Below are 26,602 nucleotides of genomic sequence, written 5' to 3'. Positions count from 1 at the left end.
GCTGCTCCAGGCAGAGCAAAGTACCCGTTCCCACAGTCACCCACGAAGCTACCCTTACAGGGAGAAAGACACAAATATACTGCTTTTCCTAAACAGGCATCTGAACAAGTAGGGTTACTCTACTTCTTTGAAAATGAACACCACTCTTCACACCCCGAGAACCAGTCACTGCTATGTGTAAGGCAGGCTCAAGGGTAGACACAGCTCCCTGCAGGGAAACCTTGGGGATGCCTGTCAAGGATGTAGGAGCCTTCCTGCTGCCATGGGAGCTAGGATGATGACGATGCCCATGGGGTGGCACAGTCTGGTGCAGGGCTTAAAGTTGGGAGTGAGGGGAGGGGAGCCATCATTGTGCAGCTTGGGGACCCCTGCGTCTGAAATCCTGGTAAGTGGGAACTGGAAGGGCCTGCTCTTTGTTTGGTAATGCATGTTTCAAGCCCTATAGAGAGAGAGGTGCTCTACTGGCTTTATTTCTCTACGTGTACGTAATGGTGCAAAAGAAGCACTCTTGTGGGAGCTTCAAGTGGCCTGGCTGTAGGTGGTATGTCCTCAGGCTATGCTTGGAACCAGGGGGCAGTCCTGGGTCTAAGCAGCTAGCAACTTCACTTCCAGCCCGGGGTCTGGGAGAGCCGGCCTGCAGGAGCTGGAGGCAGAGGGTGCTCCACCTGACCTGGGGAGGCCAGGTGGACGGTGTGCTGGACGACAGGAGCTGCCCTCCCTGCCAAGCATCTCCCAGCCCTCTAAGGGCTGCAGTTGCAGGCGGGGTGGGGTGGGGTGCTAAGAGCAGCCCAAACTGAATAAACATCCACTTCTCCAAGAAAGAGACTTGCAGTAATGCATTTGGAAAAATGCCTCCAGTTTAAAAAAAAAAAAAAAGGCCTTAAAAGAGATCTTTATTATCTCAGTATGGGAATAAGACTGGTGAATTGAGAATCCATATGAAACCAATTTCATGCAATTTTGTAGCCACGTATAATTTGTATGCTTGTGCATAATTGCTTTCAAATGCAGGTCCCCGTGGCTCTACGGGCGCTCCTGACCCTGCAAGCAATGTGCACACCTCAGTTAGGGGACAATGGATTTCCCTTCAGAGGTAGATGGGCTCCTCTCGTTTCTAGGTTTAAAAACTGGTAGTAACAATTATATTTCAAGAGAGAAAAGTGATTAATGTTCAAGAGGGCAGGAACTTCAGCTGTGGTAGTTATTGCTTTCCCAGAGTTTTGTTTATTATGGTCTGAATGAATCCAGGCTGTGCATTTGCTTTAATGGGCTGACGATTCACTCACAGTTTATGAAAGCTTTTGGGAAAGAAAGGAAATAGGCCCATCTTGGTGTTTGCTAGAAAAGCAAATTCACATGCTAAAGGTGATGCTGCTATCTTGGGTTTTATCTTGGGTTTTACTTCCTCTTTTCAGTCCCTCTGAATGACTGCTTTTAACTCAGGACAGGAGGATTTGTTCCAATGACTTAGATTAGGAAACAATCTAATCACAGAGAAATGACTTAGGTACCGGTTTTTAGGGCCCAGAAATCAACTTGCAAGTATATACCTGCAGTAGATTTAGTGTGTGGAGTGTTGCACTGAAAGATTTCTGGACAGTTTATGTCATCTGTGGAAACTGGCTCCCCTTACTGTTATCAGAAATTGTAACAGGGTTAGGGCTATTGTGGGTGACATCTCTGCTCACACGCAGAGCTGGTCTCCTCAGGAGAGTCCCTGGGAAGTGGCCTGGGAATCTCTTGGGTGTGACCTAATCTTGAACAGCTGCAGGTTGCCAGGGACCACAAATTAATGGGGAGATAAGAACTTCCAAGTAGAGACTTTGGCAGGCATGGAGGACAAAATGTGCTTTGATTGTAGACACACAAGCTGTCACAACTCCCATTCTTTGGAAGGAGACATGGAATCAATAATTACAAGCTATCAAAAGTTAGTCACGAGAAGTCCTGAACCCTGAGAAGGCAACGGTGGCATTCCTGTCCCTGGAGATCTTTCATATTCTTAAAAGGTAGCATAACCGGATTGTTTCAGTGGTTTGCATGGGGTCCTCCCTGAGACAACACACAAGACCAGAGTGCCCTGATCTGGCCTGATTGCACGATTTCTCGAGACCACCTGGGGAGTAAATAGGCCAGTAGAATCTGGTTCTCCCTCGATTCCTGAATCCTTGTTGCAAGCAGAGTCTGGAAAACCTGAGTGGTTTTGGTTTGGAAACAGAGTCAACAGTTCATTTCCAAAAGGTAGTTTCCGATGTGGATATACAAACTGTGGGGCAAATCTAAGCCATCTGATATTAAAACATAGACTGTGAGTGGGGCTGTCTGCTTAATAATGTCTCCCTGAAGGCCACTTGGCTAAGCATTTCCTTCCTGGAGGTGGTTCCTTTTGGAAAAGATGGGAGTTCTGCCAGTAAAGAGCTAGGGCAAAATTTTGAGAGGGCAGAATTTTGAAGCATGTGGCAAAGGTATTAGATAAGAAAAGACCAAGAGAGAGACTTGAGCAGCAGATGGCCAGGTAAACCACCAGGAACCAGGTGTACCTCCTGCCCACAGGGTCTCAGGGAAGAAGTCAACTGGTAGACCTCTTGGAGCTGGTGGTCTCAAGACAAATGCAAAAGCACGGCAAATTACCATCAAATGCAGAGGCATTTTGGTTGGTCCCTTGGCGGAAATTTTCTCCCACAGGCCCCTTCTAACATAGCGGACAGTTGTGCCTGCAATCTGGAACTCTCCGGGGAGCTCTATCTTCCAGTCACTGTTGATGGATCTCTTACTGGAGTCTTTGAGAGCTAGAAAGAAAATGGAACACCATGGAATCGGGGGAGTCAGTCTGTCTTTGAAGGAAGTCAGGGTGTCCTGAGCTGTGGGTTGGAGGTCTCACTCTCTACCTCCAAAGGGGAGAAGAGGGAGGCCTGAAGTGACAGAAAGGGAGCTTTCTTTGAGAACAGAAGCCTGGCTCACAGGGAGAGAACAGCTCCTGACCCCAGGACACTCTGAGAGAGCTGTCGTGACTTCTGCATCTCTGAGCATGGGCCGCCATCTCAGAATCAGTTCACTTGGTGGGGGGTGCAGAGAATGGAGACAGCCACAGCCCAATCACATTTCACGAGATTTACAGAGTAGGGGGTTTTCCGCCGGATGAATAGATTCTATTTTAACGTGTCCAAGGCTACAAAACAGGATTTGTAGCTTTAGCAAAATTCATCCTTCATTTTACTCTTACCCACCTGGGGCTTTTTAGAGGGCAGCCTAACTCCAATGCCCCTCAAGGATTTGATAGCCCTAGATTAGTAAAGCAGATGCTCCTTCAAGAAACAAGTGTCATTCTACCAAACACGAGAGTCTGGAAGCCTGAGCTGCCTACAGGTGTGGCAGTAACAGTGAGCCGACGTCTTGTGGGTGGTGGGGACCCTCCCACCCTCAGCTTTGTGGCCTTTGCTGGGTTCACACTTTGCTCTCTCACACTCTGTACAAAGTGTGTTGGAAGTGACAAGGAATTGACATCTTGCTGATTGGCCATAGCAAAGATTTGGTTTTCCACACAAGCTATGTATTTATTATTATCTGCATGCTCACCAGTGACTTTCTTTGTTGTTTCCTCAGTTAGGTTTTAGAGTCATGTGGTTCTCATGAGGGAGCATTCTGCAGTGAAATTCTGTTTTTTTGTGCTGTTTTGTTATTTAGGAAAGAAAGAAATAACTAGAACCTACTCTGGCATTTTGGAGGAGGTGGCAAATGAAAACGGGTGACAATAGGTCATTATGTCACTCAAAAAATAAAACTTTCCGTGCACCCCAAGTCCAATGCCATGCTCTCTGCCAGTGCAGCTAGGGTCCCCTGAGAACCAGATGCTCTCAGTCACCTTGGGACCCTGCTCAACCCACAATCAGCGAAATCAGGTTCTAATCCCATTCCCTACTCTCTGCTTATGAGGCCAGAAATATTAATAAAATGCCCACATTTAATACCAATTTTCGATAATGAGACTTGAAACCCAAAAGTGGTTTCAGTTCACCCTGAGTCCACGAGCCCCTGGCTGGGTTAGGACCTGGTGGGTCCAGTCCTGGTCAGGCCACAAGCAGCTGGGGGATGCTGGCCTCCGCTTCCTCGTCTGCAGGACACAATGGTCCCAGCAGGCTCTCCTGGCCCCTAAGGGGGAGGTGCATGCTCAGGACTCTGTGCTTACAGGAACCGCCAAGAGAGACTGAGGGACCTGGGAAGGGCTGCTTTCCAGCAGGATGGCTTCCAGGAGGGGGTTCATACTCAGGGTGGCTGCCCAGTGAGTGGCTGGGGATTACAGGACTCCAGGGGAGGCTTCGAAAAGAGAAAGCTCTACCACTTAGAATCGAATGCTTTCCTTCAGGAAATTCTACCTACTATCGAGATTTCCTGGCTACTGGAAGGAAGCGAGACTGTTGGGATACTCACAATTTCTGCGCCTTTTTCTCTTCCTCAGCCACTGCCTGCAAGTCCCCATTTAAGGGGCACATTCTCTGGTTTAGCTCCTCCATATGCTTTTACCCATTTAACCTTCCCAACAACTCTCTAAGGTAAAGGATTATTTTCCTCTTTTCACAGATGTGGAAATAGGGGCACCGAGAGGTTAAGTAACCTGCCTAAAGTCACACAGCTATTACGTTGTCATGTGGAGACCTGAACCTAAATAGACCAAGCTCCCACGTTCTTTAGGTTATAGCATCAGTCTAGAGTTTTATGAAAGACACTGAAATGTACAAATGTCATATTCTCAAAGAGAACAAATTCCAAGCTCAAATTGCTGTTGGGGGGGGTCTCACGTTCTACATACCCACATAAAAATAACTAAACTTACGGTTTTCCACAGCTTCCAGTGAACTAATAACCTAAAAATACGTTTGGTCATGTTAGCTACTCGGGTATCTAGGCTAAGGCTGTATGGGTGTTCATTGTTCTTTCAATTTCTCTGAAGGTTTGGAAAATTGTTTCTTGCACATGTATATGTAAATTTGGTTTTCAGAATCAGTACGGGCTGGTGGGAAGTAGCAGACAGACAAATGAGGGAACAGAAACCTTTAAGAAAAGCCTCAGTAGGGGCTTCCCTGGCGGCGCAGTGGTTAAGAATCCGCCTGCCAATGCAGGGGACACGGGTTCAAGCCCTGGTCCGGGAAGATCCCACATGCCACAGAGCAACTCAGCCCGTGCGCCACAACTACTGAGCCTGCGCTTTAGAGCCTGCGAGCCACAACTACTGAAGCCCGTGTGCCTACAGCCCATGCTCTGCAACAAGAGAAGCCACCACAATAAGAAGCCCGCACACCACAACGAAGAGTAGCCCCTGCTCACCACAACTAGAGAAAGCCTGCGTGGAGCAATGAAGACCCACCACAGCCAAAAAGAAATAAATTAAATAAAAAAAAGAAAAGCCTCAGTAAAAACAAGTCAAGGAAGCACAGAGAGCAGCCAACACATTCCTACACCTTTTTCTGAGGGCCTTGTAGCTGGTGATGAAGGCACAGCTCCTGCCCTTGGGAGCTCAATGTTTGAAAGGGAGATTGGTGAGAAGACAGATAAACATGATACACTTCCAGAAGCTCAGTGACAGAGGCCACTCTGGGGCCCATGCACGCTCGTGTGGGCAGAGATTGGGGCAGGTGGGGAAGGCCTTCTGAAGGAGGAGCCCTGAGCTGAGACTGCAAGAAAAGCAGGGAGAAGAGGTGGCCTGGAGCGTGTGGGCAGCTTGGGCTGTTGCTCCTTGCTTCCTTGTTAAGCTCAGTTTCTGTGCAGGGTGGTGGAGGGAGAAAGGTACCCTGCCCCGTGTGGAGAAGCAAGTGGAAGGTGAAGGAATAGTGGAAGTCTGATTGGGAAGAGGAGGTGACAGAGAGGGGCTATGGAGGTGGAGAAGGAAAGAGAAGGCTCACTGTCATTGTCATTGGGGTGGGGACACGAGCATGTTGAGAACCCTTGAAACTGAGAATCAGAGAGATGAGCAGAATGAGTTTCTGTAAAGCTGTCTGCTGACCCCCGTCATGCTGGGGTCACCCCACAGAGCCCATTTCCCACACAGAGACCAGGGGCACATTGGGGAGGCCCTCTCCTCCTGTCTCAGCCCATGCGTGTGCCCCAGTCGACTCCCGTGTTCAGTGCCCTGGGCTGGGCCCTGGCCTTGTTCTGTCTTAGGGCTTCTGTGAGCATCTAGTATGTTGCCGCCTGCCATCTCTCTCTCCTTCTGCAAGTAACAACACCCAGAGGAGCTTTGGGGGATGTGTTCTTCCCCCAGTCACGTGGGGCTGACCCCAAACTCCACCCCAGCTCCAGGAATGCGTCCATCACCCAACCCTGGAAGGTAAGAGTCAATTCTTAAGACTTTCATTTACCTTGGAAAGAAGGAGCTTTCTTTCCACAGGTTGCCCAGAGACTTGATATAAGTCTTGCCAGTATGTGGCAAGAGGTCCCTAGATTAAAGTCAACTGGGAAAGGACAGCAGTGCCAGGACAGAGACTCTATTTCCCATTATATCATTTTAAGCCCCTGGACCCAGCAGTGTCTGAAGCCGATAACACAGAAACTGAGAACTGGGTTTGGCTTTCACATGTCACATTTGGAGGTTGGTTTTTAAAAAATACTAACCATGATGGGGGCAGGGCAGGCTGAGAAAGAAAATTACTAGTATGGATTCCTAGAAATCACGCTAGGATCCTCACTAACATCAGCTTAGTAACCCCTGAGATTTAGAAGGCCTGGTATACTCTGTCCAGGCTCTCCTGGGCCCTGCTCCTGTCCGGCACTTTGTTCAGGATGCGGCGGCTCTTTCTCACTTGGCCTTGTTTCTAAGGTGCTCTAAAAGGACTTTATTGGATTATAAATGGAAAACCACCCCGCCTCCGTGCCAAAAGTCAAACACCTGTGAGGTCGAGAGTGGGAAGGACTGGAAAAAGTGCAGGAGGGCACACCTGGAGCCGATTATAAACCCATCCACTGAAATGCCATGCAGAGGTGTGGGGGCCGCCTGGGGAAGCCCCACTTCTGCCGGCAGAGGCACCCGCCGTGGGTGACACAGGGGACAGACGAAGACCCCGCTGGGCCTGGTGGCGTGCCACCCTCTCACCACCAGGGCAGTGTCCTGCTTGGCAGTAGGGGTTGGGGGAGATGACATTTCAGGAGGCGGCCCGCAGGGTGGGCGGGGGAGGCCGTGGAGGAGTGAGTATGGTCAGAGAAGGGGGGAGGGCAAGCGAGACAGGCAGGCAGTGGCTCACCGGCTCTTCCAGAAAAGGCCAGCAGCAGGATGGGGAGGAACACACCAGACAGTGCAGTGCTGGTGGCAGGCTCTCTGGGGAAAGCAGCCTAGATTTATAGTGCTTGTCACTATGCAAGGTGTAAATGTGCCCACATGACAGGTTTCAAGTTATCCACGTGAGCTCTGTGAAGGCAGAGATGGGAAGAGATGCAAACCGTGACCTCTTCCATCCACATACCACTGCTGGGCACTCCCAGGACTTCTGAAGTCACCTGTCTTTGCTTTGGAGGTCCTGGCCTGGGGCTGCTGAATTGGCAAAATCTCATACTGTCACAGCCTCAGGGTATGTGTGTGGTTGGGGTCGAGGCTCTCATGGTTCCAGAAAGCATCCACTTTGCTTGTCCAAGCTCTGTGGCCACCATCTGCACAGCGGCTGCAAACTTCCAGGCACCGCAGTCTCAGCTTTACAACTGCCACTTGACCCCTCGTCTGAAAGCTGGCACCCCTTCCTCAGGACAGTGTGATCGTGATGACACCCCTTCATGCATTTTGCAGTGGGATGAAAACTCAGAGGCAGAATTATAAGTAGCAGGCCAGCAGTTCCAAGAATCATGGGGATCGCTGCAAGCCTGTTGACTCTGGGGTGAGTCATTTAGTCAGCAGGATTCAAAATTTGCAGGTTGCCGTGGTCCATGCTGAGAAATCAGAACTTCCTGCTAAAACTGGAGTTTAGCACCTGACATCCCTTCAAAAGGGTAAGACTGCAGCCTCAGAAGGTCTGTTGGAACATCAAGATCCGAACATCACTGACAGTGAATTGATAGGTTCAATGCGGAGTCTGATGAGAAAACCACCTTGTGGGGCCGTGTCAGCCCCAAAGAGAGAGTGTGCAGGTCACTCCTGGCCCATCTGTAGCGGCCTCCACCCCAGAGCAAGCTTCACAGAGCAGGGTCTGTGAGAGCCGGGGAGGCCAAAGCTCCGGGGCCCCTCTCGTGTACCAGTCCTTTCCAAGGCCCTATACGTAGTGTATTCTTTCCCTTAAAGAAGGCCTCCCAAATTAAATAAGTTTTGGGCCCCAGAAATTCCCATTCCTCTCGATCCTTTGGCATCAATGGTATGTGCAAGCCCCCTTCGTCTGTAAGCATTTTGAGATTAGTTTATATTTGAAATTAGAATTTTTAGGCCTAGAAACTCAACAGGGGCCATTAAGATGATTACAAATTGCTCTGCTTTGACAGGGAAATATAAAGTTAAGAACAAAGGGAATTCCTGAGCGACTTGATTCTATCTGTAATGTCTGTAGTTCTGATTTTCTGGGGAGGATATTTTCACTTGTTGATCCTGCCTCAGTCAGAGGTTGGATGTTTTAAACCCTGTCACAAATATAGCAGCACTTGCTTTTGTGTGTGTTGCTTAGGAGCCCTCAGAAGCCTCTCAACAGCTGGAGAGACTTCTGCAGGGATGAAGATGGCACACGCTCTCCCTTGCTACCACAGCAGAACCAAACCTCCTCAATGGCCTGGAATGTGAGGTCATATGGTGACCGTCTGTTTCCCTCAGGGCCCTTCTATCTCTCTGTGGACATTTAGACAATGTCCCTGGAGTTCCGGGCACTGTGAGAGATCCTGAGCCTTTCCAGGGAGCAGGGAGGGGGCATTCTTGCTGGGATGGCTCAGCTCCTCTCTGGAGCTGCCTGGGGGCAGGCGCAAGAGGTCGGATCCTGTCTGCATGCCCACTTCCTGCATGGCGCTGTGAAGAAGCCAGGCTCCTTTCTGTCTCTCTCCCTCCTGGATTCCACTGGAAGACTTGACCCACGTTCAATCTACTTCTAATCCTGGCGTTGAGTCAGCTCCTTTTATTTCCACTCGGAGTTCCGCCAGCTCTGCTCTCAGCTATGGATGCAAACTGCAGAGGCATTTCCTGTTCCAGGTGGTTTTGAGCAGAAAGCCAGGCAGCATGGGTTGAAGGTAGGTGGGGTGAATTCTTTAGGAACTGCTCCCGCAATGTGAGAGTAATTCAAAGTTACACAGGGTTGACTTCCAAAGCACCTAGCCCTGAGTGGAAACAAGGCTTGTTGAACTAACTTTAGAAACGTAACAAGCATGGACCACCTTTGGATTTCCCTTGTGCACACACCAGACCCTGGAATACTGGAACTGCGATTTCCAGATAAGAGGACAGAGGCTGGCTCCAACCTCCCAGGGAGGTCCAGTGCTTCTGGGGAGCTGAGAATTCATCCTGAGACACTCAACCAATCTCTTCGGGATGGACATCTGCTTCTCTGAAATCCACACAACGAAGCAGCAGCAATGGGCAGGTTTAACATATGTTCTCCAGTGAAAAATCATCCCCACTCGATCTCTGGCCGTGATTGACACCTCAGAGCAATTCTGGGAGGCTCCATGAGTTGCAGCAGACCCAGCTGCAGTGAGGAGCTTGGACAAGCTGAACTCCTAGAGCCTCATTTTCCTCCTCTGTGAAATAGGCACGTCAATTCTCTGCAGTACATTGGGGGGTTAGGGGTCAGGTCTGCAAAGCAGAGCTCAATGACCGGGAGTCACAACGTCGATGTCACTGTTATTATTGGAATGTGTGGCCCTCAGGCTTCAGGAGCGGAGAGGGACCACCGTGAGAGCTGGCTCCCCGGCACCATCCACTAGTTGTTATTTGTTGGCCCTAAGATGGGTTCCAGTGAAGTCATTTTTACTACAGGAATTCGGTGTTGAGTGATCTAAGAGATTCTGACATCCGTCTGTCATTCTTATATCACACAGAAAAGTAGAAGTAAAAATAATGTTCCCATTTTCACCAGATACCTTGGGCTGGAGGAACAGTGCTGGGATGTCTCGGAGGGCAGGACTGGAAGCTGAGGAACTTATTTGCAGGGCACCTACTGGTGCTTTATGGAAGGGCCAGTAAGCCGACCTTGGAATTGCCCCAGCACCTGAGATACTGGGATCATGATTTTTGAATAAGAGAAGGGTCAAAGGTGATGTCAGACTCCCACAGAGGCCCAGTGCTTCTGGGGAGCAGGAATGTCATCTCCAGGTCTGGGAGGGCCAGTGTACCAGTTGGAAAGGCTAACTTTGGGGGTGACACTGGGTGATGGGGCTCTGAAGCAAATGCTGATAAACTTGACCAAATTTCCTTAGGTGGGCAGAAAGGAGGGGGACTCTTTGAGAATTTAGTAAAAAGGCCATCACTTTGAAGAAGGTGCCAAGAGCAGCATAAGGGCCCGTTTCGGAAAGCATTTACGAGCATCGTTCTATTTGTAGAACAACAGCTGGGACAGTTTCAGAGAACAGTGCCAGGCGGGACTGGGCCAGCGTCCATGCAGGGGAGGTGGGAAAAACCACGGACGGGGCTGATGAAGACTGACATGGATGTTAACCCGAGGGACAGCAAGGTCCTAGGCTGGCAGCAGGAACAGCAGCGGCCATGATGGCATCCAGGACACAGGTGGATGGGAGGCAGGTAAGAGAGCTGGGAGGAGGGGGCAGGGCTACCTGAGCTCTCCTGGGGTTACTTTGGGGGACTTAGGTTATCCCAATTCCTCACAACTTCTTTCACTCACTCTCCTGTCACCTGCTTTCCTGTCCGAAGCTGGTGGTTCCTAGTCACCCCTTCCCCTCGCCCCTCATCTACCTTGGGGATGGCTGCACTTGAGCCAAATAAGACAGCACTGTTTGGTCCATGCTGATTACTTATATCATTACACCTAAAATATGAGTATAAAACCAATGGCTTGAGAGAACCCCTTCAGCATTTTGCTGAACCAGATTAGCAGCCTGATTGTCCAAATCAATGCTCAGAACATAAACTATGAGTCAAACCATTTTTTGTTTTACCCAGAAAACTGTGGGCAGGTTTATCTTCCACCACGCGAATCCTTCGAGCTCCAGCTGGAATGATAGCAGCTTCAATATAACCTGTAGTGACAGATAACACACAGGTGAGCCGACCACACCTCTATCCTCCATCAGAGGCCCCGCAGCACCCCCCACCAAAACCCACACCGCTGCACCCCCATGGTGATTTCAGAGCCCGCAGGCTTGCAGAGCTCTGAGAAATCAAGACAGTCAAGAAGTGTGCTAGGGCCAGAATCTCCTGGCTGCCCAAATTCCAGAGAGCACCACTTGCATGTGTTATGAGTTGAACGGTGTCCTCCCACCCCCAAATCCATATGATGAAGTCCTAACCCCCAGGACCTCAGAATGTGACCTTACTTGGAAATTGGGCTGCTACAGATGTAATTAGTTAGATGAGGTAATACTGGCCTAGGGTGGGCCCCTAATCCAATATGACTGGTGTACTTATAAAAAGAGGAAATCTGGACACAGACATGTACACACGGAGAATGCCATGTAAACATGAAGCAGAGATCGAGACGATGCATCTTACAAGCCAGAGACTGCCAGAAAACCACCAGAAGCTAGGAGAGAGGCATGGGACAGATTCTTCCTCACCTTCACGAGGCACCAACCTTGCCGACCACTTGATCTCAGACTACTAGCCCCCAAAACTGTGAGACAATAGGTGTCTCCTTGTTTATGCCACCCAATTTGTGGTACTTGGTTACAGCAGCCCTAGCAAACTAAGAGCCTGAAGTTCTTTGTAAAGAGCACTCCCTAGAGCACGGGTGTAGAGTGCCCCTGGCCATGTCATCTATTGGATTCCTTCGCTCTTTGCTGTACTCTGAACTTTTCCCTGATTCCATGGGATGACAGCAGAAGCTAGGCTACTTGCCCTATGACAAAACCACTGCCTCAATACTGGGTACCATTTCCTGCTTTCAGTGCCATTTGGGTGTTTCTGCAACCATTGCAGTATGTACTTTTGTCCATTTCCTTGAGTATTTCCAAGTATAATGGGGTCCCTCAGAGGCCAGGGCCTCTGCCCATGCTCTGACCCCACATGTGCCCAGAACGGCAGGTGGTTAGTGAAGATTCAGGAGGAAATGATTGAGGCTGCCAGGGAGGAGGTCAGGGGCTGGCTGATGCCTGGTTAACTGGGCAACTGTGTCAATTAATGAGCCCAACATAATGGTGAGATTCTGAAATGCAGGCTGGTAATCATTTTGTTTTGGCTTACATTTGGGTTTTAGACAAAGGTAATGTGCATTTGCTTCAGTGATTTAGATGATGATCCCAAATTAGATGATAAATCCTACCCCTGTGGTTCCCAAATGTGATCATCAAAATCAGCAGGGCGGTTTTAGAAATGAGAGATTTCTGGGCCCAAGTATGTAGAGATTATGGAAATACCTATTTTGAGGAGTTTATTTCCTCATTTTCTCATAGTAAAAATGGCTTTATTTTCATTATAAATATAGTACATCATAATTCAAACCACAAAAGGGGAAAAACTAAAACCAACCTATACAACATTGCACTAAGAAAATTACCCATATTTTTGATGACCAGCCTTTTCAGCATCTCTTAATGCATATAAACATATACACATCATTTTATGCCAATAGGATACTATACATGGTTTTAAAAGATCAGGGATAACTTTAAAATAATTAAAGAGTTTTGCTAGGCAATGTGTGCCCAAGGTGTAAAATTCAAGTTATAAAAGGATATAGTAGAGGGTAGATTGATCTGATAAGATACATCCTGTAGCTGTCTGTCTTTCTAACACTCTTATCATTTACAGTAATTTGTTATTTTTTGGCTAGGTTTCTATGTAACTAACTGAAATGTGCCCGTATGACAGTTTTGTTTCTTCCTTTCTGATCTTTACGCTTTGGATTTCTTCTCCTTTCACCATTCTGGTTGGAACTCACAAAACCATTGTTGTATGCCACATGAGATAGTGGCATCCTTGTCTTATTCATGATGTTGGAGAAACACCTCCAGAGTTTTCCCACTGAAAATGATGTCAGCAGTGAGAATGCGATAGGTATCATTTATCAGGTTAGGGAAGTTTTCTTTTACCCTAGTATGTTAAGAGCTTTTGTTATGAAGAGGTAGTGAAGTTAATCAAGTGCTTTTTTGCATCTACTGAGATCATCATATTGTTTTTCTCCCAAACAATACAAAGACTTCAGAGCAGTTTAACTGTAATCACACTTGTCATGGTTAACATGGTGTGTGGGTCAGTATCTCAGTCTTGTTTTTCCTTCACCAATACATTTTAGTTCATTGTTATTTCTTTTTTATTCTGATGTTTTTCTGTAAACCTTTAATTATACTTCTATTTCTATTATGTGACTTAGCTGTAAGTAAAATATTTTAATCTCTGGATACTAAAAGATGAGGAAATCAGCATAAGTATATACCACCCTCCACTCTCTTACACCCCTCTTCAACTTTTACCAAATCATTCCTACATTGTATTAGTTTATGACATTTATCTTTTGGTCTCTAAGATAATTCCTGCAGTGGTTTTAGTTTTAGTCCTAAAAATTAATTTAATATTCACTACATGTCTTTTTTCCAGCTTTTCCAATAAATTCCTGCTTGCCTCAAGTTTGTTCTCTTTGAGATGGGCTCAAAGAAAATTACAGTTTCTGAATTGTAATATAGTAAAAAAAAAAAAAAATACTGTTCATTATCCTGATACTTGAATACCAGTTTGGCTGGTATAAGATCCTTGAGTCACACTTTCTTTCTCTGAGGCTATTATTTGAATTGTTCCATTGAATGCTAGTGTGGAAAAGTCTGAAGCCAATCTGATGTTTTCCCTTTATTAGCTTACCTAAAATTTGGATCAGATACTCAAAAGATTCTTAACTGTAAAATCTAATAACTGTTAGGCTATTCATAGTTTTGTGTAACTTTTTCCTGGGACACAAAGCTATATTATTATTATTAGACTTAAATATATATATATATATTTTTTAAATCAATTTGTTTGGTGTTCTTTTTTTAGGGATACCAAATTATTTATGTTTGACCCCCTTTTTTTTCCACAGTGCTCATCTAATCTCTTATCCTTCTGATTCTTTGTTTCCATTTTGCTTTGCTCATTTTTCTCAGTCCTGTCCTCCCTGCTTCTCATTGTGTTCTCAGCAGTGCAGATTTCCTTTGCTTCCATGCAGACTTGGTTTCTGTGATGGACTCATTTTCTTCTTCTACACTTTTCCTCAGCTGAGTCACGTTTCATCTCCCTTTGTTGCTTCACTGCTTATTCCTTGAGATCTCATATCTTATCAATGAGTTCTTCTTTTATTGAGGGTATTATTTAATCAGTTTTTGGAATTTATAGCAATAACGTTTGGTCAAAATTTTCATCTTCTCCTTGGTAACATTTTGCTGGTGAGTTTTTTTTACATCAGTCATTTGTTCTCCTTGTCCCTTTTATCCTTTTCCTATTGCAGTATATGTGTGTTGATCCTGTACTAATTTTCTTTCTCAATTTATTACTAATTTTTAAGTGACACAGGTTCTAATTGTACCAGCTTCCTCTACGTCTGTGTGGGAAGAACAGGACAGTGTTGTGGGCTAACAGAACTTTCCCTTAGTTTACAGTAAAATTTGTTAGGACATGGGTTTCTGTGTATCAGTGAGTTAATTTTTATGTTTGTAAACATTTATGTATTTTAAATTTACAGAAATATACATGTGTATATTCCCATTATCAAAATTTTAATAATACAGGTAAATCTCAAGTTCCCTTAATCCCACTCCCCTCCCCTGTGGGAACTGCCACTATTAGTTTGGTATATATTCATTCAGATATTTTACTATTTATCCAAATATCTACACAAATATAAATATGAAAATATCACATGGTATATTTTTTATTTGTCTATATTTTATATAACTGTTAGGAATAACATTTATGACTATTGTATTATACTACATTTTTTTTAAAAAGCATGATGTGTCTTGGAAAGCTCTCCATGTGAGTATGTATAGCTCTCCTTATTTTTCATTTAAATTGCTATGTAGTTTATGTAGGTTATTTCAAAATTGTCATCCAGAACATTTAGGTTGTTTCAAAATTGTCACTTTTGGAAACAATGCTATATCGTGTATGAATAGGCACACGAAACCCCTCAATTAAATACCAGCAACCTATTGCAACAACATAAAAAAAGATTACACACCACGATTAAATATAATTTATCCCAGGAATTCAAGGTTGGTTTAACATATAAAAACCAATCAATGTAATTTATTCAAAAAAGGACAAAACCCACCTGGTCATTTCAGTGGATGCAGAGAAAGCATTTGGCAAAATTTAATACTCTTCCATGATAAAAATACTCAACAAACTACGAATAAAAGGAAACTTCCTCAGCCTGATAAAGAGCATTTACAAAAACCCCACAGCTAATATCAAACTTAATGGTAAAATAATGCTTTCCCCCTAAGATCAGGAAGAAGGAAAGGATGTTCACTCTCGCTATCTCTACTCAACATTGTACTGGAAGTTCTCTCTATGTCAATTAGGCAAGAAAAAATTTTTTAAAAGGCATCCAAATTGGAAAGGAAGAAGTAAAATTATCTCAATCTGCAGATGTCAAGATCTTATACATAGAAAAATACTAGGGAAGCCACTAAAATCTGTTAGAACAGGTTCAGAACGGCTGCAGGATATAAGATCAATATACAAACATCAACTGCATTTCTATACATTAGGGGTAAACATTTCCAAATAAAATGAAGAAAACAATTAGACTTAAATAACATAAAAAATAATAAAACACTTAGGAATAAATTTAACAAAAGATGTGCAAGATTTCTACACCAAAGACTGCAAAAACACTGTTGAAAGATATTAAAGAAAATCTAAACAAATGGAACGACATTCCATGTTCATGGATCAAAAGACAATATTGTTAAGATGGGAATACTTCAAAACTGATTTACAGATTCAAAACAATCCTTACTAAAATTCCAGCTTGTTTTGACCAAAATGACAAGGTGATCCTCAAATTCATATTGAAATGCAAGGGACCCAGAATAGCCAAAACAATATTTAAAAAGAACAAAGTTGGAGAAGTGACAATTCTTGCTTTCAAAGTTTTCTAGCCAACTCCAATCATCAAGACAATGTGGTACTAGCATAAAGACAGATATTTCTATCAATGAAATATAATTGAGAGTCTAGAAATAAGTCCCTTATTGATTTTTTAAAACAAAGATGTCAAGAATATTCAATGGAGAAAGAATAATCTTTTCAACAGTGTTGGGATAACTGTATATCTACATACAAAGGAATGAAGGCACACTCTTACCTCAAACCATACAAAAAAACCTAATCTAAAATAGATCATGGACCTAAATCTAGAGAGCGAAACTATAAAACTCTTAGAAGGAAACATAGGAGTAAATCTTTGTAACCTTGGATTAGGCAATGTTTTCTTAGATAGCAAAAGCACAAGCAACAGAAGGAAAAAAAAATAAAGTGGATCATATCAAAATTTTAAACTTTGTGCTTCAAAGGACACCATCAAGAAAGTGAAAAGGCAAACTCATACACTGGGAGAAAATATTTGCAAATCATTTTGATGAAAGAACTGCATCCAGAGTATATAAAGAAAACTTACAACTCAATAAAGTGACAATCCAATTTAAAAATGGGTAATGGATTTTAATAGACATTTCTCCAAAGAAGATATATGAATGGCCAGAAGCACATGAAAAGATGCTCAACATCATTAGCCATTAGGGTAATACAAATCAAAACCATAATGTGATACCACTTCACACCCACTAGGATGCCTATAACAAAAATTATAAACAATAAGAAGTGCTGGAGAGGATGTGGAGAATTTGGAACCCTCACTTATTGCTAGTAGGAATGTAAAATGGTGCAGGCATATTGGAGAAGAGTTTGGTAGTTCCTCAAAAATAGCATTACCATATGACCTACCAATTCCACTCCTATGTATATACCCAAGAAGAATAAAAAATACGTCCATGCAAAAACTTATACACAAATGTTTATGTCAGCATTATTCATTCTAACCAAAAAAGTAGAAACAACTCAAATGTCCATCAACTACTGAATGTATTTTAAAAATATGATATAACCATACAATGGGATATTGTTCAGCAAAAAAATAAAAAAGGAATGAAACATTGATAGATGTTTCAAGGAAGAACCTTGAAAATAATATGCTAAGTTACAAAAGCCAGTCACAAAGGACCACGTATTATACGATGCCACTTACATGAAGTGTCCAGGATAGACAAATAGATGGACAGAGAAAGTAGCTGCCTAGGGCTGGGGTAGGAGGGAGATGGGGAATGACTGCTAATGGGTGTGGGGTTTCTTTCTGGGATGATCGTGGTCATGGCTGCAAAACTCTGTGCATGTACTAAATCCCCTTGAATTGCACACTTTAAATGGATGAATTTTATGATGTGTGAATTATATCTCTACAAAGGTGCTAAAAATAATACTGCAATGAACAGCTCTGCACATGTCTTCTTGTGCATATAAACAATGTCATACCAGGCCAGCTGTGAGAATTGCTGGGTCAAACACACATGCAGTTTAAATGTTAAACATACATCTAAATCGCCCTCCATAATGGCTTAACTAATATAGAAGTCAGCCAATACCACAGGAGAATACATGTTTATTCACAGACTTCTTAGTACTTGATATTATCAATCCTCTGGATATTTGCTAGTTCAAGACGTGAAAAATTGTTATGTCATAAACGTAATTTGTCTTTCCCTCATTATCAATGTGGCCGTGCATCTTAGCACATATTTATTGGTCGTTAGCCTTCACTCTTCAGTTAACTGTCTTGCTCATAAGTGTTGCCAATTTTTCTACTGGCTTTTTGTTTTAATTGATAAGCAGGAGTCTTGGAAATATATTTTAATATCTATTAATATGCATTTAATATATTTTAGAGTCAAACTCTTTAATCACTAAACTTGTTGCACATATTTTTTTCTGTCTGTCATTTGTCATTTGTTTATGGTGCCTTTTATTACAAGGTTTTAATATGATAGTCATAGTTTTAATATTTGAGATCTCCTTTTTGTTTTCTGATTGCGTCTTCTCATGACATTCTGTATTGGTTTCATGCATAAAATCACTTCTCAAATCTAAGAATAGTTATTAGAGATTTTGAACTTCTATTATTTGAGTTATCTTGATTTTCCCATGGGTTATCTTTTCAGTTATCATGGTCTTTCCCATTTGTGTTGCAGACTCTTTCAAGAAGAATGCCACAGATAGGTTGTCACTATATACGGTAGCCCCCTTATCTGCAGTTTAGCTTTCTGTGGATTTAGTTACCTGTAGTTAACTACAGTCCAAAAATAGTACATGGAAAATTCTAGAAATAAACAATTCATAAGTTTAAAATTGCATGCCATTTTACTAACATGATGAAATCTCACACAGTCCCACTCCGTCCTGGCCAGAACATGTATCATCCCTTTGTCAACCATACCCTGCCTGTTAGTCACTTAGTAGCCATCCCAGCTATCAGATTGACTGTTGTGGTATCACAGAGCTTGTGTTCAAGTGACCCTTATTTTACTTAATAACAGCCCCAAAGCGCCAGAGGAATGATGCTGGCAACTCGGATGTGCCAAAGAGAAGCTGTAAAGTGCTTCTTTAAGTGAAAAGGTGAAAGTTCTATACTTAATAAAGAAAGGAAAAAAAATTATATGCTGAGGTTGCTAAGATCTATGGTAAGAATGAATCTCCCATTTATAAAATTGTGAAGAAGGAAAAAGAAATTTGTGGTAGTTTTGCTGTTGCACCTCAAACCGCACAAGTTATGGCCATGGTGTGTGATAAGTGCTTAGTTAAGATGGAAAAGGCATTAAATTTGTACCATATTTTGAGAGCGAGAAAGACCACATTTAAATAAATTTTATTACAGTATATTGTTATAATTGTTCTATTTTATTATTAGTTATTGTTAATCTCTTACTGTGCTTAATTTATAAATTAAACTTTATCACAGGTATGTATTTGTAGGAAAAAAGCATAGTATATATAGGGCTCCGTACTATCTATGCTTTCAGTCATCCACTGGGGATATTGGAAGTTATCCCCCAGGGATAACGGGGGACTATTGTATATGGGTGGTGTTTGCTGATGGTCAGGACTGGCTTTCAGTTAGGGGGCAGGGAGTGTTGTTATGTGTTGGCAACTGAAATACCAGAATGCAGAAAAGTTTGCTATAAGTGATGTGTCATGATGCTGGCCACCAAATATTTCTAGGTCTCTCTCTGGAATCATAGTAGGAATGCATTTCCTTGCCCTCTTAAAATTGTGTGACCATGTAACTTACTTTGACCCTTAAAATGTGGGTGAAAGTGATGTGTACATAGAAGCTTTAAGAGCACCAGCACCTGATTTGCCGTGCTCCCTTTTTCCTGCCAAGGTGACTGTGGCAGTGTGTGGACAATAAAATCTCTGTCAGCCCAGGACCATGAGTGGTTATGGTATGCAGAGCCTCCTGCCAACCCATGCTGGACATGCAGCGTGAGCAAGAAATGAACTTTTGTGTTAAGCCACTGATTTGGGGAGCATTTACATTGTGTTTTGTTTGTTTGCTTGTTTACTACAGCAAAACCAAGTCTATTTATTCTGATTCAAACACATATGAACATCCACTTGAGGTGTCCTTATTCTCCCTAGATCTTTTAAAAAGTTCCTGTTCATTCATTTTAAGGTGATCTTGAGAAGCCAAGGAGATAAACACCTGTGTTCAACCAGCCAACTTTGGAAAGTTGGAAAGTTCAACTTTCCAACTTTCTGGATGGAAAGTTTAGTGGGGTCCTTTAGTCTTGATAGCAAATGTTTTGGAGTTGTTACTACAGATCCAGCCTCGGACACTTACAAATAAATGTTCTGCTTGAAGACTTCACAGGTGGCAACATAGTCCGGTTCGAGTTGTTTACTTCTTGTGCCCTGATCCATCCTGATTCCCAGGGAGGACGAATTCTTGAACCAGATGGGAGTGCGGTCCTCCAAGGGATCCCTTCAAACCACCTCTGACTTAGAGGAAGCAGCAGCACTGACTTGCCCACACAGCCCCTCCACTATCTGGTCCTTAAAGTGTGAGGCAAGGTTTTTTGATTTAAAATAGTTTTTGCTCCAGGAATGCTTCTCTACTTAAAAAGGGTGGCCACAAAAAAAAATCTTTGAGAATCACAGCACTGGATTTTGTACCATAAATTTCTCTTAGAGAAATCCATTTCTTCTGGGGGAGTTTGAAGAATTATTGGATTCCAGGCATACAGGATTGTGAATTACCAAAAACAAAGACAAAATTGTCCGAGGTCAGTGGTGATTAAAACCTTTTTTGGAGGAATCTCCACTTAAAGCACAAAACTGACCTGGGAACAGGATCTGCTTGGGGAGCTGAATTATTCTCTGAGAGCTACTGCTGTTACAAGGACTTTTCCTATTTTGTGACTAACAAACCTTGGTGTTAGCATCACCAGGCTGCAGAATCTAAGGCAACAGACATATTCGCCAGGGTCCAAATTAGTTAATTTTCCACATTCCACAGCAAGGGGCATCTGCAACCAGTGCACACTCACCATGCCTATTTTTAAGCTTAAATTTGGCACAAGTAGCAACACTGAAAAGGCACCTGTTTCCTCTCCTTTCTCATATACCCTCTGGGGCAGAGGCAGACGAACAGTAAAGAGCTCAGGGTAGACACACAACTCAGGTACAGCACATCCTCAGGTGAACCCTGAACAATGGGTCAGGTCATTGTTGTGCCTGGGCTCTGCTAACCTTTCTTTCTAAGATGAGCCTCTCTGCTCAAGATATGGAGGGAAGTAATGAAAGAGAATATCCCTGAAATGAAGTGCGGGGCCTCTGTCCTCAAACCAAAGAAACCATCTCTCACTCACTGTCCTCTTTCTGATGGCCCCTACCCTACCCAGAGCTCAGAGCCCACCCTGAGGTTGTTGTGAAGAGTGACCAGCAAGGGAAAGAGCCCTATCACCAAGTCCCAAAGCACCTTGTCATCCCTCATACCAGATGTCCCCCTATGCAGATGCCAGACATCACCATATTGACTGGGCATGAAATATAATTAAAGGGGGGATTTACTCTAAGAATTCACAAGATAGAGTCATACTTTAGGTAAAATAGCAAGACTATCTTTGGAATGATTTTCCATTCTAGTCTCTGCCATCAAGCAGGAGAAATCCAGTTAGAGGGACACGATTTGGGGTCATGAGGAAGCCAAGGATAAAATTCAATACTGTTGCCATTATTCTAGGAGAACACGTAATTTTTGCCATAAGGACAAGTAGTCAGAAGGAACTTCAAAGTAATGTTGACCTTCAACCTGCCTCTAATGTTCTGAAAAATTAATATCATCAGGCTATATTTCCCTGCAAAATACTTTTTGTCTGAATTTCACAAGTAGATGATTTAGGTCATATTTTTCCCTTGTTTCAGGTTCAGCAGCAATAACTTTCCTTGGAAGAAAACCGTTGAGCTGGTAAGGTACCATGATGGAACACAGGTAACATCCTGGCTATGAGGACTGGGACACTTTCAAAAGGTTGTATCAAACACATACAAAAAAAAAAAAAATCAAAGTTCTTTTTTTTCTGGTAATAATCTTTAAAAATGCTTGTTGGAGGATTTGTATAAGTTTCTAGTTTTCTCTTTTTACGAAAGTTGTTTATGAGAGTATTGCTGTCTTTATGTTTATCCCTAAAGGTTGTTCTGGTTCCAGTGGAAAAGGATTCGGGAAACCCAGGAGTCTAGACTAATATGCTGGTTCAGTTCTCAGAATGTGAGGTCAGCGCAGGTGGGCCAAAGCAAGGCCATGGTTTTTATCTCCAGCACGAAGACCAGGAGGGTCTTACCAAGTGCCCTCTGCCCTTTGGGAAGCCCAACCCTGTAATATGGAAACTTCCTTATGGAAGAAAGCACCATCTGTGGCTAAATTCTCTGGCATATCTTAGCATTTTCTGCCGAAGTGCCAGATGGGGCTGAGGAGAATGAAGATGTATCCCTGGCACACTAACATGTGTTTCTGTATGGCCCCTAATCTCATGACTCTTTATCTTTCACAGCCTTAAAATTGGTTTTATTCTATATTTTTTCTTTTTGGTAATCAGTCTTAAACATCAATTACACATGAGAGATAAATGGCCTCAGTATTTATCCGTGGCTTCATGCATGACTCACTCCCACTGACTCTACTCAGCAAACGATCAGGCACGTACGTGAGGTAAAAGCCCCACACCAGGCATGTCACCACTAGTTCTGCACAGAATAGCCAAACATCTTACATGAGAAACACCTGGGAACAGCCTTTGCCATCACACACGTGGACACCTTGGTACAAAGGTTATTCTTGACTGAGAAAAAGAAATACATTGTAATTGGTTGACATGCACATTGCAGGAACTGATACTGTAGTTCGTAGTCAGTGCAGAGAAGAGTCCTGTGTCACCATCACACAGTGGTAAATTTCCCCATGGAACCTCCACACCCCATACCTAGAGACTGGAGCACAGAACGTGGCACAAGGCAGAGGTTCTAAAGCTAATTATTGAACAAATGTGTGACGTGTGGATCTATCCCTATTCAATAGGGATAGATCACGTCACTCTCCCTTTTAAGAATTGATTGTTTGAGAAGGTTCTCTTTGAGAAAAAAGTGCAAAGGGATTCAGAGCCCACGGGGCATCATGGCCGGTTCTCGGTGGGGACTTCAGTCCAGATATGTTCTGGACTGGGTGTCTATGGACACCAGTCACCTTTCTAGTGTCAAGGAGCAGCATGAAATAATGTGAAAATGACACCTTAATGAAACAAAAGCATCCTATAAAGAACTTTCAAGTTACTAAATTAAAAAAAGTCCAGCTGTTTCAACTCAGCCAAAGCCTTGGGCATTTTGAAGCCCATCCATCAGAAAAGTAATATGATAGCCAATTCAAGTTGATTCCTCCTAGAGATGAGTGGCCCAGGACCTCATCTGTTCAAAGTCAGAAGGCAACAGGCCAGAGGGCAATAAACAACCTCACTCAGGATGCTACACTGGGACCTCTCAAGGACACCCTGGGGGCGTGGACACTGTCCCTGTGTGGGTCTGCTCTGGGTCCTCAGCTCAAGTACTTGGGTTAAGGACCCAGAAGAGTTCAGGCAAGGGTCAGGGCACATATATAATTGGCCACAAATCCTGCATTTGATTCCTCTTTATCTTTCTGGTATGGTATTTTCTTTGATATTCACCCTCAGGGTGATAAGGCATTCCTCCTCTCCACAGTCTTTCGAGCTGGGCAGAGATGAAAGTTACCTTCCTATCTAAACTGACAGGATTGCGAATCCATCTGGCTGCACTTGGAGTCACCGAGATGTTACATGACCCGGGCGCTTTATACCGTTTCTAAGCTGGGTTTTTCCTTCAGCCTGAAATGTCTTTCCCCCACCTCCACTGTCAGTTAATTCCTACTTGTCCTTTAGGGCTTGGGGGTCACTGTCATCTGCCTACAGGGCTGGGTGAGGAGCCCCACCAGAACTTGGGGCCCCACAGCACCCCTGCTGAGCACCTCCCTTGACTGTGACCAATTCAGTGACAGTTAACTTTTATTTCTGCAACACCTTGCTCTGAAAATACAGCAGTGCTGAATGAATGTCTACTGAGTGAATGGCCACCTGGGTGACCATACCATACAATGCATGTATCTCTCGTACATGCATTCCAGAATGCCAGACCTGGGTTACAGGTTAGTGTTTGATGAAATTTGTTAGCTAGTGATTCATCCACGGGTGAGCGAGCATTCCACGGACATCTTCAATAAACAGCATCCACACTGACATGAGCTTATGCTCACAGACCCCAACCACAAGGACTTGGAGAAAACAGCTTTAGACTTCAAAATGAAGGTGTGACGTCTGGCACCTCTTCAGAAGGACAGAACTTTTATAGGTGGGTGAAGCTAACTGAGCTTATCTTTCTCTGAAGGTTTGCTAAGGCTTTTGTGAAGGAACACTAAGCCGCCTGTCAGGGTGGGGACCACTACCCCCTGAGGATTCCAGCATCTGCCATTCTATGGGGGACTGGCTGCCACAGCCCCAGAGGCCTGATCTCCCCAGGAGGAAGCCTGCACATTCATGCCCATCTCCCTTCTTTGTATGGTTGGGGCCAGGAATAGGGTGGGATGGAGAAGGGAGAGAGCAGAGGAAAAGGACATTGCTGTGATCGGAGGAATGGATGTGTTCATGCCAAGATCAAAGGCCAACAAATGGATTAGACACTGGGGGAATGCTTTTGCCCTGATCTGGGTTCTCTCGAAGTTGTCTGCTATGTGGCATACAGTGGAAGTTTACAAAGGTGTATGGTGGACCCTTCCTTAATGCTCTACAGAATTGCCCAGGGGGCAGAAGTGGGGCATGGCTGTGCTTGACCTGCCTTCCACAGAATGGAGCAACTGTAGTCAGTCCAGTTTATTGGAGCTCAGCACAGCATTCAGTTTACATAAAAGGTTCTAATGCTGCTTTTTAAAAAAAATCAGTAAACACTTGCCAGCTGCTGAGGTCTCGTTCTTAATAACTGTCCTTGCTGCACAGTTGCAGCAGGCAAGGTCAGTCTCATGGCAAACTGGAGCTAGGGTCCATATAGAGAAAGTAGCATCAGACAAAACAAAGAGCAGACGTTACCAAAGGTTCAGAGCAGTGCTGTCCACGAGAACTTTCTGTAAGGAAGAGCTCTCTCTCTGCACCATCCAACACGGGACCCCCAGTCACATGTGGCAACGGGGCACTTGAAATGTGGCTAGCGGGACTGATGGATGAAGTTTTGTCTGTTTAATTTTAACTAATTATATTTAAAATTTGAATCAATGCCAATGGCCTGTGGCTACTTTCCTGGATGGGGCAGCTTTGGAGGGTACCTCCCCCACACCAACTTGTTCCAACATCAGCTCCTTTAGCTTTCCTCGGGAGCCGGGCAGCAGGCACAGGTTCTCACTCAAGCTTCCTGTTCCACAGCCTGGGCACCTATCTTTACGTCCTGAAACCAGCCCTTACTGGGTCTGAAGTGTAATTTTTAATGTCATTTTATATTTGCATTTGCCCCTGGTTTTGCTTTCACAGGATCCTGCAAAGCATCTGTGCAATAGGCCGCCCTTTCCACGAAGTATCTAGAAGGAATGTTTCCTCCAGACCAGGTCATCTGTCCAAATAGAGAAAACGGGGATGTGCACAGACTTCTCCTCTCTGCCTTTCCTAGAGGTCCACTCTGTGGGACAGGGAGGAACAACTGTGATTCTATCCCCTTGTTGGGTGGAACTGGACTGAAATACTTCTCTCCAAAGCAGTTGTGGGAATTAGAACAGAAGCTTTTCAGCTCAGCTCCACTCAAGAAGTTATCTTGGTGACGTCACTCTTGGTGACGTCGGGTGAGGGGACACTCACCCTCCGGGTGACTTGCCCGCCTCACGCTCCCCTCATTGAGTATCAAGCAGGTACTTCCCTGGACATCATAAGCTGGTGGCCACCAGGACGGGAAATCAGAAATGCTCTCCCACCTCTGGGCGAAGCAGCTCACAGCTGTGAGGATGGTTCCAGTGGAAAGACTGTGAGGTCCATCAGCTGAACCCCGCTGACCTCTCCACGCCCAGAGTTGGAGGAGGTCTGCATCTGGGACACCGGAGATGCAGTGACTCGGCAGCCTCAGCTGGTGGATGCATCACAGACGTCCTGGAACATGAGGCTTCACGCACGTTTTAGGGATGTGCGTAAACGCTATTCTACTCTTACTGACGGAAAACTCAGAAACAGAGAAAACCTCTTCCATCCATATGTAAAAACGATGTGGCAAAGTGTCTTCATCACCGCCTCTGTGTGCTGGACAGACGACGGGCTGGCACATGCCGAGGGGTGGGGCGGGTGGGGCTGGTGGGGCAGGGCAGCTACTGTGTGAGAATGGACCTCGGGGCCGAACCCGGAGGGCCACGGGCAGATTGTTCGTGTCTAGGAACCTAAAGATGTCATTCTGGCTAAAATGTCCTTCTCTGCCTTTCAGAAATCCTAAGACTGTGGTGCTGGGTGCCCTATCTACTATTAACTACTCCTTAAATGTGAGATGCAGGGAAGGCACGTGATCGTTGGCTTTTGGACAACATAATATACAATAAGATTGGCTTTGGGGCAATAAAATATACCACACTTGTAGGAGGTCCAGTAGCTGCAGCAACACCTTGGGGCCCACACTCACCCATCCACCAGGCGTGGCCCAGGTCACCTTTCCTCGGGCCCTGAGCTCACCTGTGCCCCGAGAGTGGCTGAAGTCACCCTTCACCACGCGGCAGGTCTTGCCGTCTCCGCTGCAGACCCCACACCGGTCTTCTTTGGCCGCAGACCCAATGATTCCATCACAGCCGATTTTCTAAATAAGCAGAGCGCTGGGTTATTCTGGGTATAGGACTCAGAGACACACCCTGCAGGGCTGACTTCTCCATGAGGCCCAGCA

The 26,602-nt window shown here is 44.5% G+C and overlaps 1 protein-coding gene across 17 annotated transcripts in view; it reads right to left on the bottom strand.

Annotated features, from left to right (window-relative positions):
• The window catches only part of ADAMTS17 (ADAM metallopeptidase with thrombospondin type 1 motif 17), a 361,173-nt gene that overhangs the window by 84,298 nt on the left and 250,273 nt on the right, over positions 1 to 26,602 (bottom strand). For 14 of the 17 annotated variants that reach the window (XR_008618598.1, XR_008618599.1, XR_008618602.1 and 11 more), the window contains exons 15-18: positions 26,398 to 26,518; positions 22,417 to 22,485; positions 11,062 to 11,142; positions 2,632 to 2,789 (exon numbers count right to left, since the gene is read on the bottom strand). Coding sequence is in view for 12 of the 17 variants with exons in the window: in XM_055088178.1 (XP_054944153.1) it covers positions 2,632 to 2,789; positions 11,062 to 11,142; positions 22,417 to 22,485; positions 26,398 to 26,518 (429 nt within the window). In the remaining 5 variants the exon portion in view is untranslated. The remainder of the gene's footprint in view (positions 1 to 2,631; positions 2,790 to 11,061; positions 11,143 to 22,416; positions 22,486 to 26,397; positions 26,519 to 26,602) is intronic. The other 3 variants (XM_055088180.1, XM_028495192.2, XM_024114954.3) reach the window with 1 other exon arrangement.

The sequence above is a fragment of the Physeter macrocephalus genome, chromosome 11 (genome assembly GCF_002837175.3).
Source record: "Physeter macrocephalus isolate SW-GA chromosome 11, ASM283717v5, whole genome shotgun sequence".
Classification (NCBI taxonomy): domain Eukaryota; kingdom Metazoa; phylum Chordata; class Mammalia; order Artiodactyla; family Physeteridae; genus Physeter; species Physeter macrocephalus.
The sequence above is the reverse complement of the archived record's forward strand: the minus strand, read 5'-3'. Positions and strand labels throughout refer to the sequence as shown.